This window comes from Carassius gibelio, chromosome B5 (assembly GCF_023724105.1).
Source record: "Carassius gibelio isolate Cgi1373 ecotype wild population from Czech Republic chromosome B5, carGib1.2-hapl.c, whole genome shotgun sequence".
In the NCBI taxonomy this organism is placed as follows: Eukaryota; Metazoa; Chordata; class Actinopteri; order Cypriniformes; family Cyprinidae; genus Carassius; species Carassius gibelio.
The window spans coordinates 35558757-35582868 of record NC_068400.1 but is presented as its reverse complement, the minus strand read 5'-3'; the positions used below and the strand labels follow the sequence as shown (position 1 = coordinate 35582868).

The window sequence follows — 24112 nt, the reverse complement described above, 5'->3', positions numbered from 1 at the left end:
GAGCCACGTCCAGTTCCGAGGTACGAAACTTTCTAGATCGACAGCCCAGTCAAACCAAGTCAAACTACCAGCGACTTCGTGAGGTCCTGATTAAAGAGTTTACAGACCCAGAGTCTGAACATGGACTGTTAACTGCCTTGGAAACCAAACAAGGTCGTCAAGAGACTCCACAAGCTTATTACAACCGACTCCGACAAGCCTACTTTGGTGCACACAACAGCCCTGACCTTGAAGAGGATGTGAACTTCAAAAGCCTCTTCCTAAGAAATCTGCACCCTGGAGTCAGTCACCATCTAGGTGTCATGGCCTGTCCAAACTCCATGACCATCCAACAGCTGCGTGACCTAACACAGAAGGCCTATAACAAGCAGAAGTTGGCCTCAAAGAAAGGTAACAAAACATCCACACTCTTGAACTCTGTCAACAAAGACTCAAGCCTTGCACTGGACGACACCCAGTGGCATCACAACACCAGAGTCTTCCATCAAGAGCACAGAGAACGTGACGCCCATATCCACGACCGCTTTCAGCCCAACTGCTGGAAAAATCCATGGGACCAGCCACGCTTCTCAAGAAACCAAAAGGATAAGAACATCTGGAAACCTAACCAGATATCCAAAGGTAATCAGCTGACTCATCCAAGAGCAACTCGTGTGGGTAAGCGACAACAAAACCCACCTCAGCACCACTCAGACATGCACAGTGCTGAGTATGCACAAGAACATAACCGCTTACCATTAGAAGACACGGAACAAGTCATGGAACAACTAAGAGAGTTCCTTCAAGACAATTTACATGCATATGACCACAAAGTTGAGTCATGCTCGCTGTGACCAGCGACAGAACGGAAGGCCGGTGATCCCCTGGTGCACCACATCAGAGATGACAAGCACCTGTTCAACAACAACCCAGAATGAACAAGTCTTTAACGGCCAACTGTTGATGAAAAATCTGAGGTACTAAAGGACATCACCTCAGTCACTAACAAACTGTCAAATGAACTCCAACTCCAAGTTCCAAATTCCCTGTCTGTGCAACAGCAACCACCAGAGCACAGAAGGTCAGAAAGTCTGCTACAGCCAGAAGGCATCACAAGAAGAATGCAACATAGGAGACAAGTTTTGCAACTCAGCTTCACACAGCCATGCCAAACTGCCTCCGACTGTCTGCTAAAGAACTTCCTGCCTTGCTGGACTGACCCCTCATTAGACCATGGACACGCCCTCATCCAAGCCAAGGATGCTGAGAGCCAGTCTTAAGTGACATGCTAGAAAAAGGGGGAGACAACACAGACTTGAACAGATCTGACCACACATGCACTACACCAGTAATACACAACATTACCTACACCCAGAGGTAAACACATCTACTGATAACACAGTCAACAAACATATTCTTCCCACAGGTAGAATATCCAACTTTTAGCGTAACAAAGTTACACATACCCACCATGAAGAAACGTGCAGCCATCCTCACAATAGGTAGAACACCTGACACTAAGTTAAGGTTCACGACACACTAGCTGCACCTGACATCCTAGCTCAATAGTCGATGTAACCCATGCTAGGAAAACCCACAGCAGCCTTGTTTTGTTTTGTTCTTCTTTTACCTATCCTTCTCCTTCCCCTCTTTCCTGAGTAGGTGAAACGCCTAGACACCCTGCGAGGGTCGAAGGTCTGATATTAGGATTGACTCGCAACACCTAATATCCGCCAGCCACTCTAAACTGAATGGAAGCCAGAGAGCTCCATGCATGATAGGTCAATTCATTGAATTGAAAATGAAATTACTAGAAAACTAATGGTAAACATGTAAAGTAAGACAACCTAGAAGAACCAAACAAAGTTAACCACAAATTTGATTGATGAATCAAAATAAAAACAATTTCCAAGACGATCTAAACTATCCTCAATGTGCTAAACTACATTGACTAATTGAACTTAACCACGTGTACCTAAATAGCCTGATGCCTGCACCAGTACAGTAACTGTCATGGAGGTGTTGTCTTGCTGTTTGCTGTGTTTGTCTGCTTCTTCTGCCTTTGTTTCTCCAGCGATCGACAATGTCTTCACCTAAACACCTCGCCGATCGAAAGGGGGATATATGTAGCAGAAATGAGTCAAATCAGACAAATCAAAGAGTCTATCAGAGCTGTGTGCATTGAAACATGAGCTGAATTCCTCAGGAAGTCATAAATCAGTTCTAGTGCCACAACAACCAAGCAAGATAACCAACCAACCAACTTGTTCACACAACAGCTTTCAACATTAACACCAATAGAACAATTATTGACAATTTTAATTCAAAGAAGAGATTGTCAAATTTATTGTTCGTGATTGGAATGCAACGCTGGACATCACATGTAAACCCAGGAGATCAAGTTAAATACTTGCATTGACTTCCCCCCCCAGCCAGTGAAACCAGACTGAAATTCCTAAGGGGGAAGGGCTTTAAACCTTTGTCTTCACAGAAAAGTCCCTTTGCCAGAGAATGGCAAAGAAACTGCTTTTTATACATTATATATGGACCAGAATGAACTCAAAAAGACTTATGAATGAATCATTCCATTGCTTAACTCCATATTCATTTACGTGTAACCCACACATTTGACTATCATGTATAATCACTTATTGTGTATGTCTTTTGATAACTATAGGATACCTAGTCATGTCTAGTATTCAAATAATCGCATTTTCTTGCTTGATATTGTCCTGACAATCATTTATTTGTAAAATATATCATAATCCTGTTATAGGAATCATGTCCAAAATTAGACCCTGTGAGGCAAGAACCACATGCTTGGTAAGATAAACAAATGATTTATGATACCCAAGACTCAAGAACATATCTGATTGGTCAAGGCAACATTTGAGGGGTGACCAACAGGAAGTTTTAAATACTTTGGACACGATGTAATTTCGCTTTTAGTCATGCCTTGCTTTTAGTCTGCCTGCTGCTATTAGCCATGTCGGCTTTTAGTTCTAGTCTAGCTGCTGCTATCAGTCATGCCTGCTCTTAGCTTTTAGCTTGTAGCTTTGCTACCTAGCTTTAGCTTGTAGCATCTAGCCATGCGGTAGTCATCATTGTTCTTTGAGCGCGGTTCCAGCGTGCCTGCCTGCTGCTGCTATGAGAAGGAACACAACCTAGTCTCGTCAAACTTTATTTCTTTTCTTTTCCGTTTGAGAGTTTCGTGTTCTGAGTTAAGTTTTGTAACGTCCATTCAACTTCAACCAGCGAACACGACTCTGCACTTTCAGCCAACGCCCAACAACCACGGGCTTCCCAAGACGTCACGTCAGAGACTGAACTTCCAGCCAATCAACGACCTCGGGATAGCCCTTTCACCGAGGCTCCTTCTTCACAGGAGATGCAAGTAACTTTACCTCCAGACTGTGACCTTTACTGGTGTATCTAATATAATTTTAACCTCATTGAGGAACTCAATGCGAGCGCTAATTACGTGATTGATGGTTGTTCATGTTTATGCAATTTAACGTATTGCTGTTAACTTGGGATTCCATATTTCCATTCTCTTAAACTCATCTTTCCCTAACTTTCGACCTTCCTGCAACTTGTGTGAATGTGTGTGTGCGTGCGTTTATGTGTTAGATTAGTTTATATGTCTTAGATTTATCTAATAAAGCCTTATTCATATTGAAAAGAGAAGTATCTTGTGTTTTGTGCTTACAAGTTAATGTCTTAAACTGTCGATCTTGTTACTGTGCTAATTGATAGTGTTTTCACTATAGTTTGGATATTAGTATCCAGCGCAGATTTGATGTTAAACGGCTCGTTCACTGAACCGCAGGCGCGTCTCCGTGAGCAGCCGTGAAACAGTGATTCTGTTCAAATTCCCTTTAAAATCTTAAATGATTCCCTTTGAGCTAAATTGACCTGTTTCCCTTACACATGTGTCTGGGCAAGCTTGTGCTACCCTTCGTCAATGCAGATGAGCGTTATCCTACTGCTTTAGATGTATGTGTGCTTTTGTATGTATGTGTGAGTGTGTTTAATAAAAATGGTCTACAACGTGGATCACAAACTGTGTTTACACCATGTTAATAAATGGTAGAGAAAGTAGACATGTTCAAGGGTGCAAGCTGTTTTTAACATTATACCTTTTTGACAATAACATTGCTTTTTTCTGTATGTAATAATTAAGTACAAGCAAAATGCAAAATTAATTTTTTAAAAGAAATTAATACCTTTATTCAGCATGGATGCATTAAATTAACTTAAAAGACTTTAATAACGTTAAAAAGATTGATATATTTTTTTTAAATGCAGTCATTTTCAACTTTTTATTCATTAAAGAATCATGCAGGAAATGTATCCCGGTTTCCACAAAAAATGTGTTCTCAACATGTTTCTTGAGCACCAAATCTGCATACTGAAAATTCAGCTTAGCCATGACAGAAATAAAATTCTATTATAATTTTTTATTTTAAATTGCAATTATATTTCTCAGCTGATAGTGGCCCCTCAGACTACATAAATACTGAACACAGCCACGAATTATATATATGTTTCAATTTTCTTAATCCATAAATGAACACATACAGCCCTTGTTATGACAGACTTCATGCCAAAGGTCTCATTAACATTTATCTTTTATGCAAGCAGTTTACAGTTATGTATTGGATTCATGCTTATGTATCTGTCTCTCTGTGCTCGTGTCCACAGCAGTCCCAGCTGGATCCCATTAATAATAAGGCCCTGTGTTGCTACAGAGACTGTGTGGAAGCTAAAGCACCTTGCAGAAGTGGTAGCAAGGCATGGGCCTAACTGTAGATGTAAAACTGAGGTGAGTGAAGGTCAAGGTCTGGGCCAGTGCTTTTGCAATTCAAATAAATTCCAGAGGCCAATTAAAGTCACCAGGCAACTGTATGAAATTTTAGCTTCCTTTGCCAAATCTTCAACTCTGATATTGCTTTTTAAAGCACCCAAAGTAGGGCTGTGTGATATTGAAGAAAAATGTGATATGCGATAACTCATTAAATAATGCGAAATTCAAAATGTGATACAATAATGCTTAAAGTGCCACATGCTCAAATGAAACGGTTTTACTCAGATGTTGCCGAGTCAGTTCTGAGAACTATCTCGTGTAATATACATATGGTTATTTGTATGCATGTATGTATGTGTGCATCCTGTAAAACCACAACAAGTTCCTTGTGTTTGTGAACACTTAAGTGGTGAATAAACCTCATTCTGATTCTAATTTTAATATAGCTAGCATACATGTTTCACTTTTTTTGAGAAGAAAGCCCCCCTTCACCAACTTCTGAAAGTAAACGGTAGTGTTTTACTCTAGCATTGCATAAAAATGTAATTGTAACATTAGTGTAATCCTTTTAACATGTTTAGGAACTGAATATTAAAAAGGAAACATACAACATAGTATTTACTTTAAGAATTCAATATGTACAGATTCTTATTCAAGCTGCAAAAGTTATTTAGGTAAGAGCAGTGAGTGATTTTCTCTGTCTTTTGTTCATGGCCCTAAATATTGCGAGCCGTGACGATATGCATATTGCAATATGTACATTGCAATATTTCGGTAATTTCGATATATTGCACAGCCCTAACCCAGAGCTTTCAAAAGGTATATATTTTTTTATTTCCACGTACTAAAATTGAATTCAGGCAAAAACAGCTTTAGGCCAGACCACATATACATAATAAATTTGCGCTGGAGGCAAGTATCGGCTACAGTAGAGATTTGCTTAAGAATGAGCCGCAGATTGCTGTGTGTCTAACATTAGCTACACAGGCGAATGGTAATGAGTGGGAAGAGGGGACTGTGAATGAGGCCCAGCCAGCCTGCTGCACAGCAGGGCTCTCTCAGACACCAGAGAACAACAAAAGCCACAAATCTGCTCCCCTGATCTCTAATTTACTGGTCATCGGGGAATACAGGCATGAAAACAGGATTTATTGGCCATGCCTCATCAAAAAGGAATTAACAAGAGGAGAGGAAAGGAGAGGAGTGGCCTTTTTGTACTTTTCTTACTATCAACTTTTTGGTCAGAAACTGAGAAAAGCGCACGTTGAGTGCTTGCTTCAAGATGCAGACTAATTCATCTCCTTTTCACTTTGAGGCCCATTAGCACATTACTAAGATATATGTCCCTTTTCCCCATGGGACAGCCATGCATCAGCCCTACATAAGCAGAGAAAACTTCAGCAATGATGAACTGCTGCGTAGGCCGACAAGAGACGCACACGCTCAGCACAAGGGACTTGCTGCAGTTGGCCTATTTCTTAATGAATATGAGCCTTTTACGGGTCTCCCTTTACATTCCATGCAAGCAAAGACAGACTCTGCTGACTGAAGAGGGTTGAATGTTGGAACCTACAGCTCTCCAAACTAGAGACCCGATAGGGAAGAAATAGAGCAACATCAGGCAACGCCACAAGAACAAAAGCTAAATCCTCACAGATGACTCTGTCATTGTTCCAGCGCATTGCCAAAACCTGTAGCTATGACTGCTCACAATGAAAAAGAATGAGAAATCCTTGATCTCGTGGGACTATGGGAACATGCACCCAGTTCATTATCATAGTCATTTAAATACAGTAATCCTATTTTCTGCATCAGTCAAAAGGGGCATATCAAATAACCCTAGAGAACATAAGAAAGAAAGGAGGGGCGAGAGCAAGCAAAGGTCTAACGGAGGCATCTTATCCCACCAGGGATGGACAGGATGATTGGATGAGTGTGAAAAGAGAGAAAGGCCATGGGAGAGAAGGAAAAGGAGAAACATTGAGGATTGTGCAGGTTCATTTCATTCTTCCTTCTGCTCCAATGGAAGACTTGATGAAGTTGAAATGAAGCAGAATTAGATGAAAGATACGCCGGAAGTACTTAGTTAGAGATTCAAGACTTGCGCTGGGTTTCACAAAGAGGGTTAACATGAGAAGGCAGAGAAAAAAATGTGATCTGCACCAAACACTGTTCTTCAAATCTCAGTACCGCACTCCCTTAAAAATAAAAGTTCTTTGTTGCAATCTGCAGTTCTAAGAAGAACCCTTAACATCTACACTGCACTAAAAGATCTTTGTAGTAGAAAAACTAAGAAAAAATAATTCACCGAAAGTTCTCCTATGGCATCATTGTGAAAAACACCCTTTTGGAACCTTTACACTTTGATGCTTTTAACATGCACAATTCCTTTATTTAAACATTACAGAAGATATCAAAATTTGTTGATTACAAAAACATATTAACTGGAACATTGAATCCCATGGAGACAATATAATCTTTTTCACATTTGTTGTTGTTTGAACGAATGAATAAAAAAAATATATTTAATATTCAATACAGATATTTAACAAAAAGGTGATAATTCACAGACCATTATCAGTCTTCCTAGCATAACTTAATGTGTTTACAAGAAAGTATGAACTTTTAAACGGACTAAACCAGGGTTGGTTGCAAATTCTGGGCGTGTAAAAAAAAACTCTTGATTTAGCCTATGCTTTAGCTTCTTAATAATAGTGTTACGTGACTTGAACGATGTGTGTGAGAGATAAAGCAGACGTGTGAAATGTGTCGTCCTGCTGTGGTATTCCAGGAGCAGAACTGAGAAACACTGGACTAGATCACACGTCACATTTATTCACAGACTAACTCTGCCATCTAGTGCTCATTTTAGTTATGACGTTGTTATTTTGTTGCGCTTTTCCAAACAAAACGGTGAAAATTTCACCATTTGTTTGTGTAACACAGCAAGAATTAATACATTAAGACTCGTTGTTCGTTTGTTTATTATATATGCGAGAATAAAGCTTTCATAAATGGTGCTATGCAGATAAATACGTTTACAAAGTTAACGTGCCTAGTACTAATCAAAGCCTTCACTGATATCAGTCCTGACCTTAATTAATAGAGGACGGTGCAACATGGACTCTCTCACCACACCAACACGAGGACTTTCCATTTCTGACTCCTTGAATCCCTACTGTAAAATAAAAATATTATATATGATTAACGTTATACGATATGATGATTTGAAAAAGTTAAAAGAACAATTACTACATGTCGATTACACACTGTCGAAAACAGTATCGTTAAATAATTAACGTTAACTACCAACTGACATTAAAAATATATATATTGTAGAGTTGCTGTTTTTTTTTTAAAGATGATTTCCAACCTGTAGGGCGAGTTGACAGCTTGAAAATCACGGTTTCCGGATGCTTTTTGTGGATAAACAAATCTCGGTGAATCTTGATGTGGTAACTGCCTTTCAAAAGCACTAAATACACGAATATGTTTCAGTTATTTCACAGTCCGTGCTAAACCTTCGGTTGTCTTGCGTTGTCATGGAGATAGGACGCTTCCGTGAGCACGAGTATGGCGATGTTATTATTGAAGCTTAGGTTTCTTTTGAAATGTATTCATTTAATACTTAAAGTTATAGTGAGATACACTGTATTTAAAAAATCAAATGTACATTTCAAGTCACCTATTTAGTTTTCACGTGACGTCACACCCTTATAGGAACGCCCACCTGAAGGGCAAACCGAAAAAAGCATGGCTCTTACCCTCTTTTACTGTCTATGCTCTTACCTTACTAATTTTGTATCCCCAACAAGGTGAAAGAACTACACTTAAAAATTTTGCATAATATATATCCCACTAAAGAAATAACATCTAGATTTAGTAATGTTAATTTTCATTTTAATTTCTGTAAAAGCAGTACTGAGTCAATTGATCATCCTTTCTTTAATTGCTCCCTTGTTAAACAGAATCGTCAAAACTCCTTGTTTCAAAACCAAAATTAGATATTGATTTTGTATTGAGAGATGTAGCCTACTTTGTTATTTTTCTCATTGTAATCATAAAATAGAATATATTGGAAACATACTTATTTTATTGGCAAAATATTTTATTCAGAAATGTAAATTTACAGTATATTTACTGTCATCCTTCTCTTTTTTTCATTGTCATCCACCGGCATTTTATTTTTGTAATTGTTCAACTTTTTCTGTATTTGTTGTTTGATTGTTCATCAGCAAATAAAAAAATGAATACATATATATATATATATATATGTATTCTATTTTTTTTTTTTTTTATTAATTAAGGGCAAACCGAAGCTTTTCTCCACTGACCGCCAGTTTTTTATTATTTTGATAGGTTATCTAAATATGGGCGGCTGTGAAACAGATGGAAAACTGACAGGCTGGTCATGCAGTTCTATGTACGTTTTGTTTTGTTTTTCTCTCACGTGCCTGAAAAGCTATGCATTCGTTGTGTGAACAGCATATAGACAGTAAAAGAACAGGAGCTATGGTCCTGACATTTTATCCTACCAGGGTTTACTGCGCATGCGCACACCAATATTGCGTCCTTTTTCTCAAGCTAAACAACATTTAATGTATCTGCATTACTGCAAGGGTAGGTTTAGGCCTAGGATAGGTGTAGACTTTAATAAAACGCAATCTAATAGATAATCGTACACCGGTCGTGTTCGTCACTCCAGCACGATAGAGGGAAGCATTGTACAACAGATGCAAAGACTGAGAGACGAGCTGCAACAGAAGAGAAAGAGCCCATAGACTAATAACATAATAACATAAAACTCTAGCTGGAGATGAGACAGCAGCAACTGTAGGACACCCACTGATCTATATAAGGGGCCCAACACTGCATGTTTTCCATGTCTCCATAATCAAACACATCTGATTTAGATCATCAACTCATTAGTCGAGACTCCAAAACCTGAAATGAGTGTGTCCTTCAGCTCCATTGCATGTAAAAAGTATAACTGAACCTCTAATTTCTAGTGTAAAGCGACCTCTGCTGGTAGAAATCTTAACACTGACAAGCACATTTTCTAAAATCTGACGCGTCATCATTTACGTGATTTACGACTGACTAAATTCCCACAGTCAGATGACCAAATATAGCCCATCTGGTCCTATAGGGTTTTTAAAAAGTTAGGCCTACCACATCCTTAATCATCTCTAAAATCGGTTTACATTTATAGCAAAAGCTCAATCTTTATAAGCAATGTAAAGGGTTCCCACTTATTTTAATAAAAGAGAAAATATATAACAAGACATTCAAGTTTAATCAGAGACAGAGTTGTCGCTGTAGCTGTAAGTAATATTCGTGCGTGCAGGACCCGGCGGCTGCAGTCTTTGCTCGAGCTGCAGCTTCCTCAGCATCAGCATCTCCATCGACTCGCATCTTCTGTGGAACTAGAGTACCGTGACGTGCGAATATATCGGCTTGAAGGTAACACGAACATTGTCCTTTAACTAGGCTTTATCGTAGTCCACATTTGCATGTGTTTTCAAAGGCCAAAGCGTTTGTTTCAGTAGGCTATGAGAAATATGGACATTCAGTGAGCTGCACTATCCTTGAACAGATATGGGATGGGTTGGTCTGCGGTATGCGGTAATTTAGTGCCCGACGGAATTTGTTTGGCTACTTGTAAATCCCCGTTTTGAATAGAGCTAGTCTATTTGAAATGTTTGTTTGTGAGATGTCTGATACTGAGGTATCAGGCGGTCACCGATAAAATGACCTTCACAGGTTCTATATTTAACGTCTCGGTGCTCATGCTTGTGTTTGTGTAGGCCTACGTCCAACATGTTTCAATTTTTTTTCTACAGCTGTTTAAAGAAGGAAACTTGATCTCTATACAGAAGAAGCAATGAAGTCTAATCCCTCACTAGCAGCTTGTTTTTTGTTATGTAAGTAACATGTCCTTTAACATTTTAACTGTAAAGAGAAAATAAAGGAATGAATGCAATAACTGCAGGTGAAAGGACAATTTTTCTTCCCAAGATTACTTCAAATAACATTAATGCAGAAAGTTCCTAAATTTTACCTACAATGAATATTATTTAAAAACTTTTTGACACACTTCAGGGGGGATTTCTATTTAAGGAAATTCCTAATTTATTTCATTTCAAGTCAGCATGGAGTGAAAATTCACCCTATTTTTCTTAATGTTATTGATCTTATATATTATTATTACTTTTTTTTTGTACTTCATTATTTCAATTTATAATAGCATAACTTAATCTTTATATGGTCCTAAATTTACCTGTTATCCACTTTTTGAGAAAATAACTTAAACTGTCATAAATGTTGAATGCTTTGGGGTACAGACTTAAATTTGGTCTCTTGGCAGATTATTGCTGAAGTGAAAATATTTAAAAAGTTAAACAAAAAGTTATAGTTAATTTCAAGCTGAGTATTATAAAAAAAAAATACAAAATACTATTTTGAAATTGAATCTAAAAGATTTATTTCCAACACGTTTTGTTCTAACAACAGCAAGAGAGTCAAAGCCATAAATCTAAACAAGTTGAGTTTCAAATTTGAGCCTGATATCTCAACATTTCAGTAAGATTTTGTTTGGGCGCAATACCAAACGTTTCCACTAGATACATTTCATTCCCCAAATTCAGTTCCAATGTGGCCATTTTTGATCGAGAACAATACAAGCAGGGCTTTTTTTTTTTTTTTTTAATCATGCCCATCGTTTTTTGTGTGTTTGTTCACATAGCAAGTGCCAAAACCTTTACCAAGAAAAAAATAAGTAAAACTAAAACAAAAGTTTTTATTTTTTATTTTAAATGACCGAATAACAGAAGAGTGTTAAAGCATGTTGTCATATCAAGTGTCAAAATTCAAGCAAAAGTACTATTATACAGTATTGTCGTCATGCTTTTATTTTCTTAAGCATGGAAACACACAAATAACACTATAGCTAAGAACAACCAATGTGCACTGCAGCAGGAAGTAGAGACAGCTGATCTAAACATCACAAGGTTAGAATTACAGTACTGGGCACGAATCAAGTCCAGTTCCCCTTCCTTACACCTGCTTCTTAAAAATAATTTCCATTTATTCTATTCTAATTAGTCTTTTTAAAAGCATGTAAAAACTTTGATGTCAGCTGTTCTGAGTTGTAGTCATAACACTACTTCATGTCTGATTATATTAAAAATGCTTCTATAATAGCCTACATATCAGAAATATATGTAGAGAGGCACATCATTATTCTATAAAAACAACAAAATGCTCATCTTATTCTGAAAATATTTATTGCTCCATAAGCATTGGCAAATCTCAAAATCATATTTCATATTTTAAAGTGCTTGTGCTTTTCTCCCAGTAGCATGTCTGTCGAGTATGGTGGGTGGGATCACTGCAACAGATCCTTACCAGAAACCCAGTTTCTTGGATTTTAACTCTTGGTTCTGGAACACCCCTCGAGGGCCACAGATGTACTCCTGCATTACTTACATTGAGAAGAACCTCCGGGTTGACTGTGAATTCCCAGAGACCCACAAGATCCCTGGGCCATTCTGCGAGTTCAAACAGGATGGGCGACTCATGGGATCCACCTACCCAAACACTCCGGTCCACATGATCCCACCTATTGAGACCCGACGCCGAGCCAATGTGACCCTGGTGTCACCTAACATTTGTCGCCTCACTTGGATGCCCATGTCCGATGACCGTGCATATACCTACACCTGCAGGGTTTATCAGGGCAGCACCTGGAAGGAGAATAGCATGGCATTCCACCAAAGTGAGTTTGAACATAGCTCAGAAAGACATCATTAACATATGCTGAAAGACAATAAGTATTACCTAGGAATCATCCAATGTCTGTTCACATTTAAATTAAAAGTGTCATCACTGCTTGCGACATTTTCATCTTTCAAAATCTGTGGTCTTTTGCAATCTGTCTGCTGTCAAGTCATTGCTCTGCTGTTTATTATTTGTCTCTCTGTGTCAAACAGGAAATCTTCTGGTGTGCTCTGCATTAAGCATATTCTTTCACACTGGACCATGGATGATTGCGGTTGTGATATCACTTCCTGTTTCCCTTGGGCTTCTGTCAGCATGACCAGATCAACATCAAACAGGCTAAAACTCAAAGCCATTCTCACATTTAACTGCCTTTCACATTTTTTATTATTTTTTCATCTTACATGGCTATGTTGACTTCCATGTTATTGTTTTTCTTAAAGTTTCTGTGGAGATCATCATTGTCACATGTTCAGGATTCAGTCAAAACAAAAAACAAACTAGACATGATGCATCTGACCCACTCAAGTATTTCCAAAATGCTGTTCAATATTAAACATGAAAGAACATTTGTATACAATGCAAATTAGGATGGTTAGCATGTTCTTATCATCTAAAGACATCCAGCTAACAGGTGTTTGAAGGTAGACTTAAAGTGAAATACTACAGTTGTACCACACTACTGTGCAAACGTTTGAGGTCAGTAAGAGTTTTGCAAAGAAATTAATACATTTATTCATCAAGGATGCATTAAATTGATTAAAAGTGATGGTAAAGACATTTAAAATGTTATGAAGGATTTGCTCCTTAAAGAATCTTGAAAAACATTTAGTAGAGTTTTCAAATAAAGTAAGCACAAGTGTTTTCGATATTGATAATAAAATGTGTTTCTCTAGCATCAAATCAGAACATCACAATGATTTCTAAAGGATATTGTGACACTAAAGTCTGGACAGCTTTGCCATCACAGAAATTATTATTATTTTATATATTCAAGTTGAAAATGGCTATTTTAAATTAAAAACTATTTTAAAAATAGAACTGTTTTATTGAATTTTGAACCAAATAAATGCAGCCTTGGTAAGCATAAGAGATTTATTTTAAAAGCATTCAAAAAAAATCTTACTGACTCTGAATTTTTGGACTGTAATGTATGTTGATTTAAACAGCAGATATTATAGCTGTTTAACAATTATTTTCTTGAATTTACAGTAATATGTGACCCTGGACCACGAAACCAGTCTTAAGTGTCAATTTTTCAAAATTGATATTTAAACAACATCTGAAAGCTGAATAAATAAGCTTTCCATTGATGTATGGTTTATTAGGATCTGACAATATTTGGCCGAGATACAACTATTCTGAATATCTGGAGTCTGAGGGTGCAAAAAAAAAATCTAAATATTGAGAAAATCACCGTTGAAGTTGTCCAAATGAAGTTCTTAGCTATGTATGTTACTAATAATAAAAAAAAAAAGTTTTGATATATTTACAGTAGGAAATTTACAAAATATCTTCATGGAACATGATCTACTTAATATCCTAATGATTTCTGGTATAAAAGAAAAATCGATAATTTTGATCCTTACAATGTTTTTTGGGATATTGCTGAAAACACACCCCAGTGATTTAAGACTGGTTTTGTGGTACAGGGTCACATATTAGTATAACTGGACGCAGCATGTTTGTCATTTGCATTGAATTCAGATGAAGGACTGCAAAAAAAGTATATGCAGAAGATGATCAGACATCCCAAATATTTGTCACCTAAAATATTCTCTGTTAAATATATGTTACTGGGACCTTAATACTGTATCATTAATGTGCTTCCTTCAAATCAAGTTATATAGTAGTTCAAAAAGATATTATACTTTTTATTGCTGACATTTTTGTAATATTTATAGAAATAACTGAGTGAAATCATTGTAATCTGTAATCTCATTTATTGGATGGCTGGTTGATCGATCCTTGCAATTTGTCCAGTGCAAAATGCATCATACAAGTTTATCATTGTCTTAGCGCTTCTGTTTATCACTTGAATAAGGACAGATCTGTCTGAAGGACATCACCACTGCTGACATATTATATTCCAGCACTCACACATGATGCAACTAAATATTCTGTGGACAACAATTCAAGGACTTTTTGTTCAGGTACGTTTAGGGGGAAAATGATACAGGCCTGGAACAGAACACAAGTGCATAAGAATGAGTCTATTAAGGTTATGTGATGATTAAGTATTCAAAAATACTTTTACATTCTGTTTATATGTGTCTTTCATTGCAATCGCATGCACGGTGCAGCTGCTGTATGCTCATGCTTATTTGCACTGTGGGCTTCCACACGTTTAGCTGCTTTTCACCCAGGCTTCCTTGAACTAACCTAACCTTAAGTGCCTAAGATTGGCTTTAAGGTATAATCTGAGCTTTAGAAATGTAGTGCTTTGTCTGTTTCATTTTAATGACTCACAAATACTGCATAGCAATATATTCAAGCGTCAGCACACACATTTCACATTTATATTTGTGATGAAATCTTCCCTTCTTTCTTTCTTTGCATTGCTTTATCTTATTTTTTGAAGGATCTATACTGAGAAATGTCACTGAAAACAATAAAGGAATGGAGAGTGTAACCTGAGCAGATCTTTTTACTTACATCAACACAAGTGTTGTTATTTGCTATGAATTATTGCAATTATTCTTAGCTTTATCAGAGATCTAACAACATTTTTGAAGAAACAGAGATGCTGTATGTCAGAAACCCATTTTAGACCAAGAATTATGATCCCCTTTAGAGGGACCACCTTTCTGAAAATAGTAAGCATGATATTAAAAATCTGTTTCCAATATTGTTTCCAAAATGAAATAATAGGGGTTTGTTTGTTCTTGTAGCTACTGAAGCCAAAATAAACAAATGGGCTATATTTACATTTTTCCACAATAGCAGAATATAAAAGAAACATTTTATATTCACTTTAAATATTGTATGGTATCATCATAGATATAACAAAACAGCTTTGCTGAAAATGGTGTCAGTGTAGGAGACACATCGCACAAAATATGAAAATAATATTAAATATTACAATTCTCTCTCTCTGCATATAATCAAATAAAGCCTTATGATCCACCATTAGACTGGTGACGTTTTGTCTATAACTGGTGCGCAAATTAACATCGTTATGTTTTTATTTCAACTGAATTACATCGAGTTTGTACTATAAATATGAACCGAGAACAACCCACGTGAAGCAGCAGATTAGACTGCCACACTGGCAGAACCCTCTGGAAACTAGGCACCTTTCCAAAAGGGCCGTTCTCTGAACTTGGAGCCCAAAAGTTTCTTCCCGATCTCTGAAGACTACTTTAGTAACCCAGTTTCAAAGGAAACGCGTAATAGAGCATTATTTCTGAATTTGGTTGCACAATTAAAAAATACTATCTGAGGCACCTCAAATGGTGGCGCAAGAATATATGCATGTGTTCACAATGTTCACTTTGTCGAGATTATTTACACTAGCGCTAGCTACTTGTTTTCTTAGAAATCAACTAGTACACACGTTTCAGCTGGTGGTAATGGGCATGTCGTAGTTTTTACTGATGACACACAGCAGCCTATGGGCGTGAATCTCCTCTTACTTAATCTCACATCCCACTGTCTTCTTTGAGTAATCACTGAGGGAGTTGCCTCAATAACGGACCAAAAGCTCCAGCATCCGAAAGCAGAAACGACAAGGTAAGAACCGCAGCAAACTCAGAAAGATTTTATAGCCTATCGATATATCAAAGACGCCAGCTGAAACTCCGCTCGCGCGTGTAGCGGTCTGGTCACCATTAGGTTACTCCCAGCCGAACCCAGTTTAAAACAATAAATGAACCGGCTACCTTGATTTAGGTTCAGGATGCATTGAATTGGTATTAAGTTTTAGATCCAACACGTTAACACTTTAAATGATGGCCTAAAGACCCTTTTAAAGTGTTTTAAGATTTGAACCACTTTTATTGCTTTGTAGCATTTTATAAATTCGAGCTGAATTCTAGCCAAAGAATTTCCCAATGGGTTTGAAAAGAATCTTCACGAGTTGAGTCTTGCTTCAGATTCGTGATGCACACGGGGTCTTGCCTTGTAGGGAGTTCTTCAAATAGCATACCAGTTTAGTTCTATCGAGTCACTCAGGGGGTTGACCGAGCGCTGGGTAATTTAGGTGGGGTCCGTGTATCCGTGTGCATTTGTTACAATAATCTTACGTTTTGTTTGTCCTGTTGTTCCGATATGTCATGACCCCACCCATCTTGTAAAATTGGCTGCATTGGATAATATGAGCTTATTGGTTTTTAAACCTGGCCAGGAATGCATCTTATAACCTTTTTTTTTTTTTTTTTTCAAACATGTGCAGAATTTGTTAGTAAGCAGCTGAAAACTTTAAATTCTTAAGTCATTTAATGATCCCGTTTATGGCATGATCCAAATGTTGTGCACTACTGGGGTAATCCGTATTTTATTTTGCTGGAAGGTAACTAGCTATTGTTTGTTCTCCAGGTGTACGAGCAGAATACTGCGATAAGGATGATGTACTACACTGCATTTGCTACCTTCTTCCTGTTGGGTAAATTTTACATACATGCTCATAGAAAAGAATCATTTAATTTTTGTTCCTTTTTTAAAAAACTTCTCCATGTATGAGGTAGTATTAATTTTTATCCTATGAAAATACACAAAACAAATATCCGTCTGATCTACTGTGTTTTAAACAAGTGGTGTACCAGTTTTAAATGACTCCAACTTAAGGCCAAGTTGGTGTTTTCTAGGTGTTGCTTCTGCCCAGACTTCCCTTCAGCTTTCCTTCTGTGTGACTAAGGACCAAAACCTGGACATGTACTGCAAGTTCACTCCGGCTTCAGACCCCAAGCTCCAGAAGACTTGCTACTACATGACCGAGAATAAGTTGGTTGGCTCTACCAACTCGAGCGCCACTCCAGACAGCACCTTCAAAAACCGTGCCAATGTCTCTCTAGTGGAAAACGTGTGCAAGCTGAATTTGAAAGGGTTCTCAGATGACAAACCCAAAAACTACACCTGTTTCATCAAACAAAGTGCCACTGTGTCAGTCTCTGCAATCGTGGACAAGAGTAAGTGAAAATGTTACGTTTATTAGGCTACATCTCTTCTGTTCAGCACATTGCATATTTATTGATCAAGTAGACTTTGCAGCTGCACTAGTAAACCACAATTGGCAACCTAATTGCTTGGAACTGACCAGGAAGCATACTTCTAAAGTTTTTGAAATGAATTCTAGGTATTGATCAGGCTTTGTCTTTTCTTCCAGGTGAACCTCAGGCTTGTTCTGCCTGGTGTGTCATGCAACACAGCGGAGCAGCACTCCTGCTAGCTTTCCTCACTCTTCCATTATTGTCAGAGCTACTCTGAGTCTAGATTGTATCTCTTGGTACAACAGCAATCCCTAAAAAGAACAACTTCTAAATCCTCTAGCACTCTTGTACTTAAACGTAATCCCTGCGTTTCCTCCCTCGGAAATTATGAAAGATGATGCTGATGTCAAAACGCTGTCATGTGATGCATGTTCCTGAAACAATGTAAAATGATGCAGGCCTACCTTGGATGTGGAATTATTTTTAGTGAACTCACTGTTTGACTGATTTTAAATATGAATTATAAAATAAAGGTTTTATTCGGATTGGGATTATGTGTTGGTGTCATGTTTATTTGCAGCACTTCAGAAACCTCCCAATAAACTCTTCAGTGCACGTTAAATGACTCTGTGTGTGGCGCCCTCTAGTGACGAACATAAAAATCTAGAATCTTGCACATGCGCAAGAAAAGGCTATGTCGTCTGAACGTTTGCTGCTATCGACAAACAGGTAAATTCTACTAAATGTAAATTGGTCATGCTTTTTGGGGGGTAATTTGGAATACTGCTAGATATATAAACTTTTTAGAGGGACGGTTTTCACTCCTTTTATTGTTTTGCTTAAATTAGCTCAATGCTAAGTGCTGCTTAGTTGTTTTGATTCTTGCCGAGTTAACTCGGGTGAAAAAAATCTAATGTTCGTGGCATAGATAATGTTTCTAGGCACATCGGTGTGATGGAGTTTTAACGCAACGGCGTAAAAACACAGAACACGTCTCCGACGCCACACACCTGCTGTGAGCTCGATATTTTTAAGCTCCGGATGTAGCCCAAGTCCAGTTGTGCAAGGTTTGAAGTATAAAATGTGATCCTCTTGCTTTGCTTTTCCTGTTGTTTACTGGCTATTTTAAAGTTATTGTTTACGTTCGAGGATCTCCAAGCCTTGACCCCAGTTTGCTTAAATGCGAAGCAAGTTTCACCTTCAGTGTTAACGTTATGCTTAGTCACCCCTTATGCTCATCATACCGTTGAAATGTGCACATCTACAATGTTATCCGAGGTCAATTTATATCTTCAAAAAAAATCAAGACGTCAGAGTAAATATTACACAACTGTAATGTTTATTTTAAACACCTGCTGTGCTATATTGTAATAGGCCTAAACATTTCCTAATACTTGGATATAGTTATCTAGTATTAGAACTATACGTTCCTAAATTATGTGCACATTTTGTTTCCTTTTTAGAAACCATAATAGCCCTGATCCTGAAGATTCTCCCATACTGCAAGACGGTGAGATGCTCAAATTGAACTGTCAAGAAGTCCCTTTGTCATTATTATGGGTTGTAGTGTGTTAGGGGAAACTCGCAACAAAAAATACTGGGGTGAAGGTCAGTCTTTAGTTTCAGTTTTGTTGTGACCGCTTACCGCTTGTATAGCACCATCTAGTGTTAAAGTGTATATACAATACACGTACTTGCACATGAAAATTCAAACTTAAAAATTTCTCAAGCAAGAAAAAAACCCATCAGTATATTCAATAGTGACCATACATCCTCTTTTCTAAATTGCATAAAAATAATAATATAATAAAATAATAAATTGTTTTTGGCTTTGTTTTCTTAATGTTTTCATAATTGTTAATGGTTATGACTGAAAAGTCCAATACCATGCAGGCATTGTACATAATCAACCAAATAAGGCATGCGAGAAGGGTTGGATCTTCAAAGAATAGTCAAAGCAGTGCAAAAGCACACAGTGTATGAGAACTGTAGAGAGAGTATGTCAATATGGGAATTAAGCCAAACCCCTGACATTTTAGGCAGTTTAGAAATCCCATTAGGGTAAACGAGGATGATGATTATCGCCCCTACATTTAACATCAGTGAGATTGTTGCTGGTCAAATACCTGCCCTATCTACTTCCCAAAAACGTCATGTTGCTTTACCAGGTATTGCTGAAACAGCAGATGACCCTCTGGCTATCACAGCCATCCAGTCAGCTGCCGCATTCTCCACAGATCAGCAAATTAAGTATCTTGTAAAAACGGAAGGAGCAGGGCGACAGGTATGTGGCACATGCATAGTAAATACAGATCATGAGTTATGATGATTAAACCCTTGACCTCCATGGTTCAGGTGACATACCGGGTGATCCACTTGGCTGATGGGCAGGTAGAAGGACAGGCAGATGGGGCAGCAGCAGTCAGTGTGGTGACTGGGTTTCCCACAGTAACTCAGGCAGCCACACCACATGTAACCCAGGTATTAATTGTTTTCAACAGCAATAGAAATTTGAGTTTGATGCTGAAACAGTTTTATATCAAATATGTGCGTGTGTGTGTGTGTATTTATAGGCTGTGATCTCGCAGTCTGAGAGTCTAGAGGGAGAGACGTCTGAGACTCAATACTACTATCCTGCCACCATCTCTGACACCACTGCCAGCACCATGGTCACCAATCTCCACACAGCAGATTCTGTACTATCTCAACCAACCTCTGGAGGTAATGCCAAACAACATTTACAATATCATTCAGATTCTTAAGCTTAGAAAGGACACATTATATTTCTAGAGTGAAAGTAAAGACGTTTATTATGTTGCAAAATGTTCAGGCATATTTATTTCAAATAAATGTCATTCTTCTGAACTTTCTATAGAATCCTGGGAAAAAAATGATTTCTGAAGAGTCCTGTGACTCTGAAGACTGGAGTAATGGCTTAAATTTATTTTAAACAGTAGTAGTATTTCACATATTTACACCTTCTTTCGTTAAAACAACCTGTTAGTGTACATGATGTGGTTTCTAGTAACAGTGATGGATTTTTCTATGAAAGTAGTGTCCCTGCAAAAGGTAGCATTATCATATACAGCTAAAAAGTGAAAGTTACATGCTTTTAATTATTTTGAATGTCTAATGATTTAGTTGCCTTCCTTCATTTTCTTTCAGGTCAACTCTATGTAATGATGACACCTCAGGAAGTTCTAGCCACACCACAGAGGTTTTTCTCTAAATCACATGCATAAAACCACATGTCCTCTCACAGTATTCTGTTTCTTCTCAACATCTCCAACGAATCCTATGTTCTTCACAGTAAGTCGGGAACTCCGCGTGCTTCCAGGGATGACAAGCGGAAGGCTCAACACAATGAAGGTTATTCTGTGTTTTGTTTGAAATCGGTAGCTCCACCTCATTATCCAATCCCTGCTGCTCTATTTCATATGAAAAAGATTTATCTTTAAACGTGTCGTGGAGTTCTGTCTGAATGTAAGCATTTTTTCCCCCTCAGTGGAACGTAGACGGAGGGACAAGATCAACAACTGGATTGTCCAGCTTTCCAAAACAATTCCTGACTGCACTGTGGATGCAACCAAAAATGGTCAAGTAAGCTTAGTTAGCACAAGCCACCAACAGTGTCCAGTTTGAGTGTTTTATTCAAAGATATAATGTACAGTCTAATTGTTTAATAACTGGGATGCTATACATTTTAATTAATATTTAGCTTTTTATTTTAATTTACATTTTTTGGTCTTTTATAGTTCCAATTTTTGAGTTTAACATTTTTAGTTAAACTAAATGAACATGTAAATCTGTTGCCTCAGATTGTCTTCTGCTCTTCTGTGTAGAGTAAAGGTGGGATCTTGTCTAAGGCATGTGACTATATCCAAGAGCTGCGTCAGAGCAATGCAAGACTGGAGGAGGAACTTAATTCTGTGGATCGACTGAGAATGGACAACCAGCTTCTCAAACAAGAGGTAACTTACCACTTCAAAGGAAAGAGCGTTCTGAACATTGTAGTTATTCATTTATATAAACAGCCATTGTATGCATATTTACAGTACAAAGATGACTACTAGCGTCCATTATTACCACATTGTTGGGATTGTTTTAAAGAAAACGGACAACACTGTTTTATTTTCTCATACAGTTGGTCTCTCTCTCTCTCTCTCTCTCTCTCTCTCTCTTTTGCCTTTTCTCCACCTACACACACAGATGGAAGAGTGGAAATCAAAGAATCAGATGATCAGAGCCCAGTTAAGACAGCACGGCATAGCGGCTGCATCAATGGACTCTCAGTGAAGAACTGCAGATCAACTATAAGCTTCTCCTGCCCTGGTTTTGTCATTAATTCTGTTTATTCATGTTTGAAATGACATGTCAGAAGTCATTCTTACGGTGGACAGTCACCCTTCTCTCTCTGTCTCCTTCACTGTTCACTTCACACGCAGCCTTTGATTATTTCAGATTATTTGCGGAGTGGTCTGGTATCTTAACTGCACTGAAATTGTGTCGAATTGTCAGATCTGTATATTTGTAGATCTGTGTCTAAATAATGATCATAATTTGAATGACTACTGTCAGGGTGTTTTAGATATGTTGAATATGCATTGAAATGTGTTTACATTTTGGTTACCTTCATTGCCTTCTTTATGGTAAATTGGATTGTTTTATGTCTAGTCAGTGGGAGTTACCAATTCCTTGACAATCAACTTAGGCCAAAACAACAGCTTTAAAAGTTTATGAAATCTTTATTTACACAGTCTTTACATAATATTGTTTGATCAAAAATGTTGAACTTCATATAAAGTTTCATAACACATGTTTGATGATGTTTTAAATATAAACACGGGTTGATTTGTTGATTTATTTAACTCAGGTGTTTGTTGGACAAGCACAAGTGCACACATTTGGTGAAACTTGATCAGGATTTAAATACTGTATATCAAAAAAAAAATTACAAAATAATTACTAATAAAGCAGTTGTACTAGTCTAATCTTCAGATTGTATTTGTTGATACAGCAGATTGTCAAATACTATTATTAACAAGAGTGTGAAATGGTTGGCTGGAGCAAACAAGCTTTTGGTGAAGACACACAGAAAATGAAAAGCTGGACAATACTCTTCTCTATTGGTGTCTCTGCCTAATAATGTAATACATCACAATCAAAGTTTCATATGTTTACATGTAAATTCATACATAAATGAAAAAATATTTTTAATGATGCAAGTTAAAATATTGGGGTTAAAATACAAAGGCTAATATTATGAATTATGAATTATAAATCAGAATTTGTGAACTAAACCGCACCATTTGGAAACTTTGGAAGTCAATGCCATACTTTAATCTCAATCTACATTATAACATAAACATTTTAAAATCCTTGTAGGTATACATAAGTACACTAAAAAGCCACAACATTAAAGCAACCTGCCCAAGACGACATTGAACTCTCATGTTACTCAAACTATTCTTGGAACAGTTTTTGTAGCATGGCCACTGTACAATTTATTTTATATAACTAATATATAGCCCATATTTAATTTAAACTGAATTAGAATTTTAAATAAAAATTTATATTTATAAAATTTGATGACAGTCATTTCTCAGGATTAACATAATTCATGTTATAATATGTTTCTACATTGGGGATATTTTGTAGTCTCATCTCTTCGTTTGGGTATAAATCTTTCTTGGATTTGGTAATATTTTGTACATCAAAAATAAATAAATCCCCCCCCCCCATATATATTCCATTCATTCCAGTGCAGGTGAAATTGACAAGTGTGTCAAAAGTCTCGTGATTCTCATGCCCTAACGATCAAAATTACATAAAGAGAAAATAATTAATATTCAAAACTTTTGATTTGTTTGTTTTTTACAAGACAAACACTTTCCCTCATATATATGTTTGTTCCTGTACGTCTTATCATGTGTGTAACTTACTAAGTACAGTATAGAGTGCAAAGACCTAGACTATCTATAGAACAGTCCATATAGAAATGTTAAAATGTTATATATATATTTTAACACATTGTATCATTTACCGCTGTCTTTTGTCTGCATAATTATTCAGCCTTAGCTTTTTTAAAGCTAAGTAATAGTTGAACTTTTCACATTCACATTTGTGAAACTTTTCACAAATGTTGCCTAATTACATAGTTGAGAACCTGGCAAGAGTGTGCGTGCATTAAGTGTTCAGGAAAATTGCTAGATTAAATACTGTTTCAACACTGTTGAGGAGTAATACGTTTTGAAATAATCTTTTGCAATGTTTCAGGAATGATGTGTTTATGGTCAGCTTAACAGGCATTTGCTTTTGTAAGATTCCTATTGTCCTGATCTCTTTCTGTCTACAGGACTGCATGCTTTTACAATTACTGTTGGTAGCCCCTCAATAAAAG

General features: G+C 37.2%; 2 protein-coding genes and 1 long non-coding RNA gene across 3 annotated transcripts in view; 2 read left to right on the top strand and 1 right to left on the bottom strand.

Annotated features, from left to right (window-relative positions):
• LOC127957684 (cilia- and flagella-associated protein 77) overlaps positions 1–8330 on the bottom strand; it is a 39245-nt gene extending 30915 nt beyond the window's left edge. Inside the window, exons 1-2 of the mRNA XM_052556315.1 lie at positions 8160–8330; positions 7881–7964 (exon numbers count right to left, since the gene is read on the bottom strand). Coding sequence (XP_052412275.1) covers positions 7881–7943 — 63 coding nt within the window. The 5' untranslated portion in view covers positions 7944–7964; positions 8160–8330. The remainder of the gene's footprint in view (positions 1–7880; positions 7965–8159) is intronic.
• Positions 8331–9923: 1593 nt separating this feature from the next.
• On the top strand, positions 9924–15197 carry LOC127957187 (uncharacterized). Its single transcript, XR_008153729.1, has 4 exons — positions 9924–10249; positions 10630–10710; positions 12144–12563; positions 12778–15197. It is a non-coding gene; the product is annotated as an uncharacterized LOC127957187 (long non-coding RNA).
• A 3132-nt stretch (positions 15198–18329) lies between these two features.
• On the top strand, positions 18330–22703 carry usf1l (upstream transcription factor 1, like). Its single transcript, XM_052556365.1, has 10 exons — positions 18330–18441; positions 19176–19222; positions 19881–19996; positions 20068–20193; positions 20286–20433; positions 20878–20929; positions 21023–21081; positions 21218–21312; positions 21555–21683; positions 21922–22703. The coding sequence occupies exons 1-10, from the start codon at positions 18407–18409 to the stop codon at positions 22006–22008; spliced, it is 894 nt and encodes a 297-aa protein (XP_052412325.1). The 5' UTR covers positions 18330–18406; the 3' UTR covers positions 22009–22703.
• The last annotated feature ends 1409 nt before the right edge of the window (positions 22704–24112 follow it).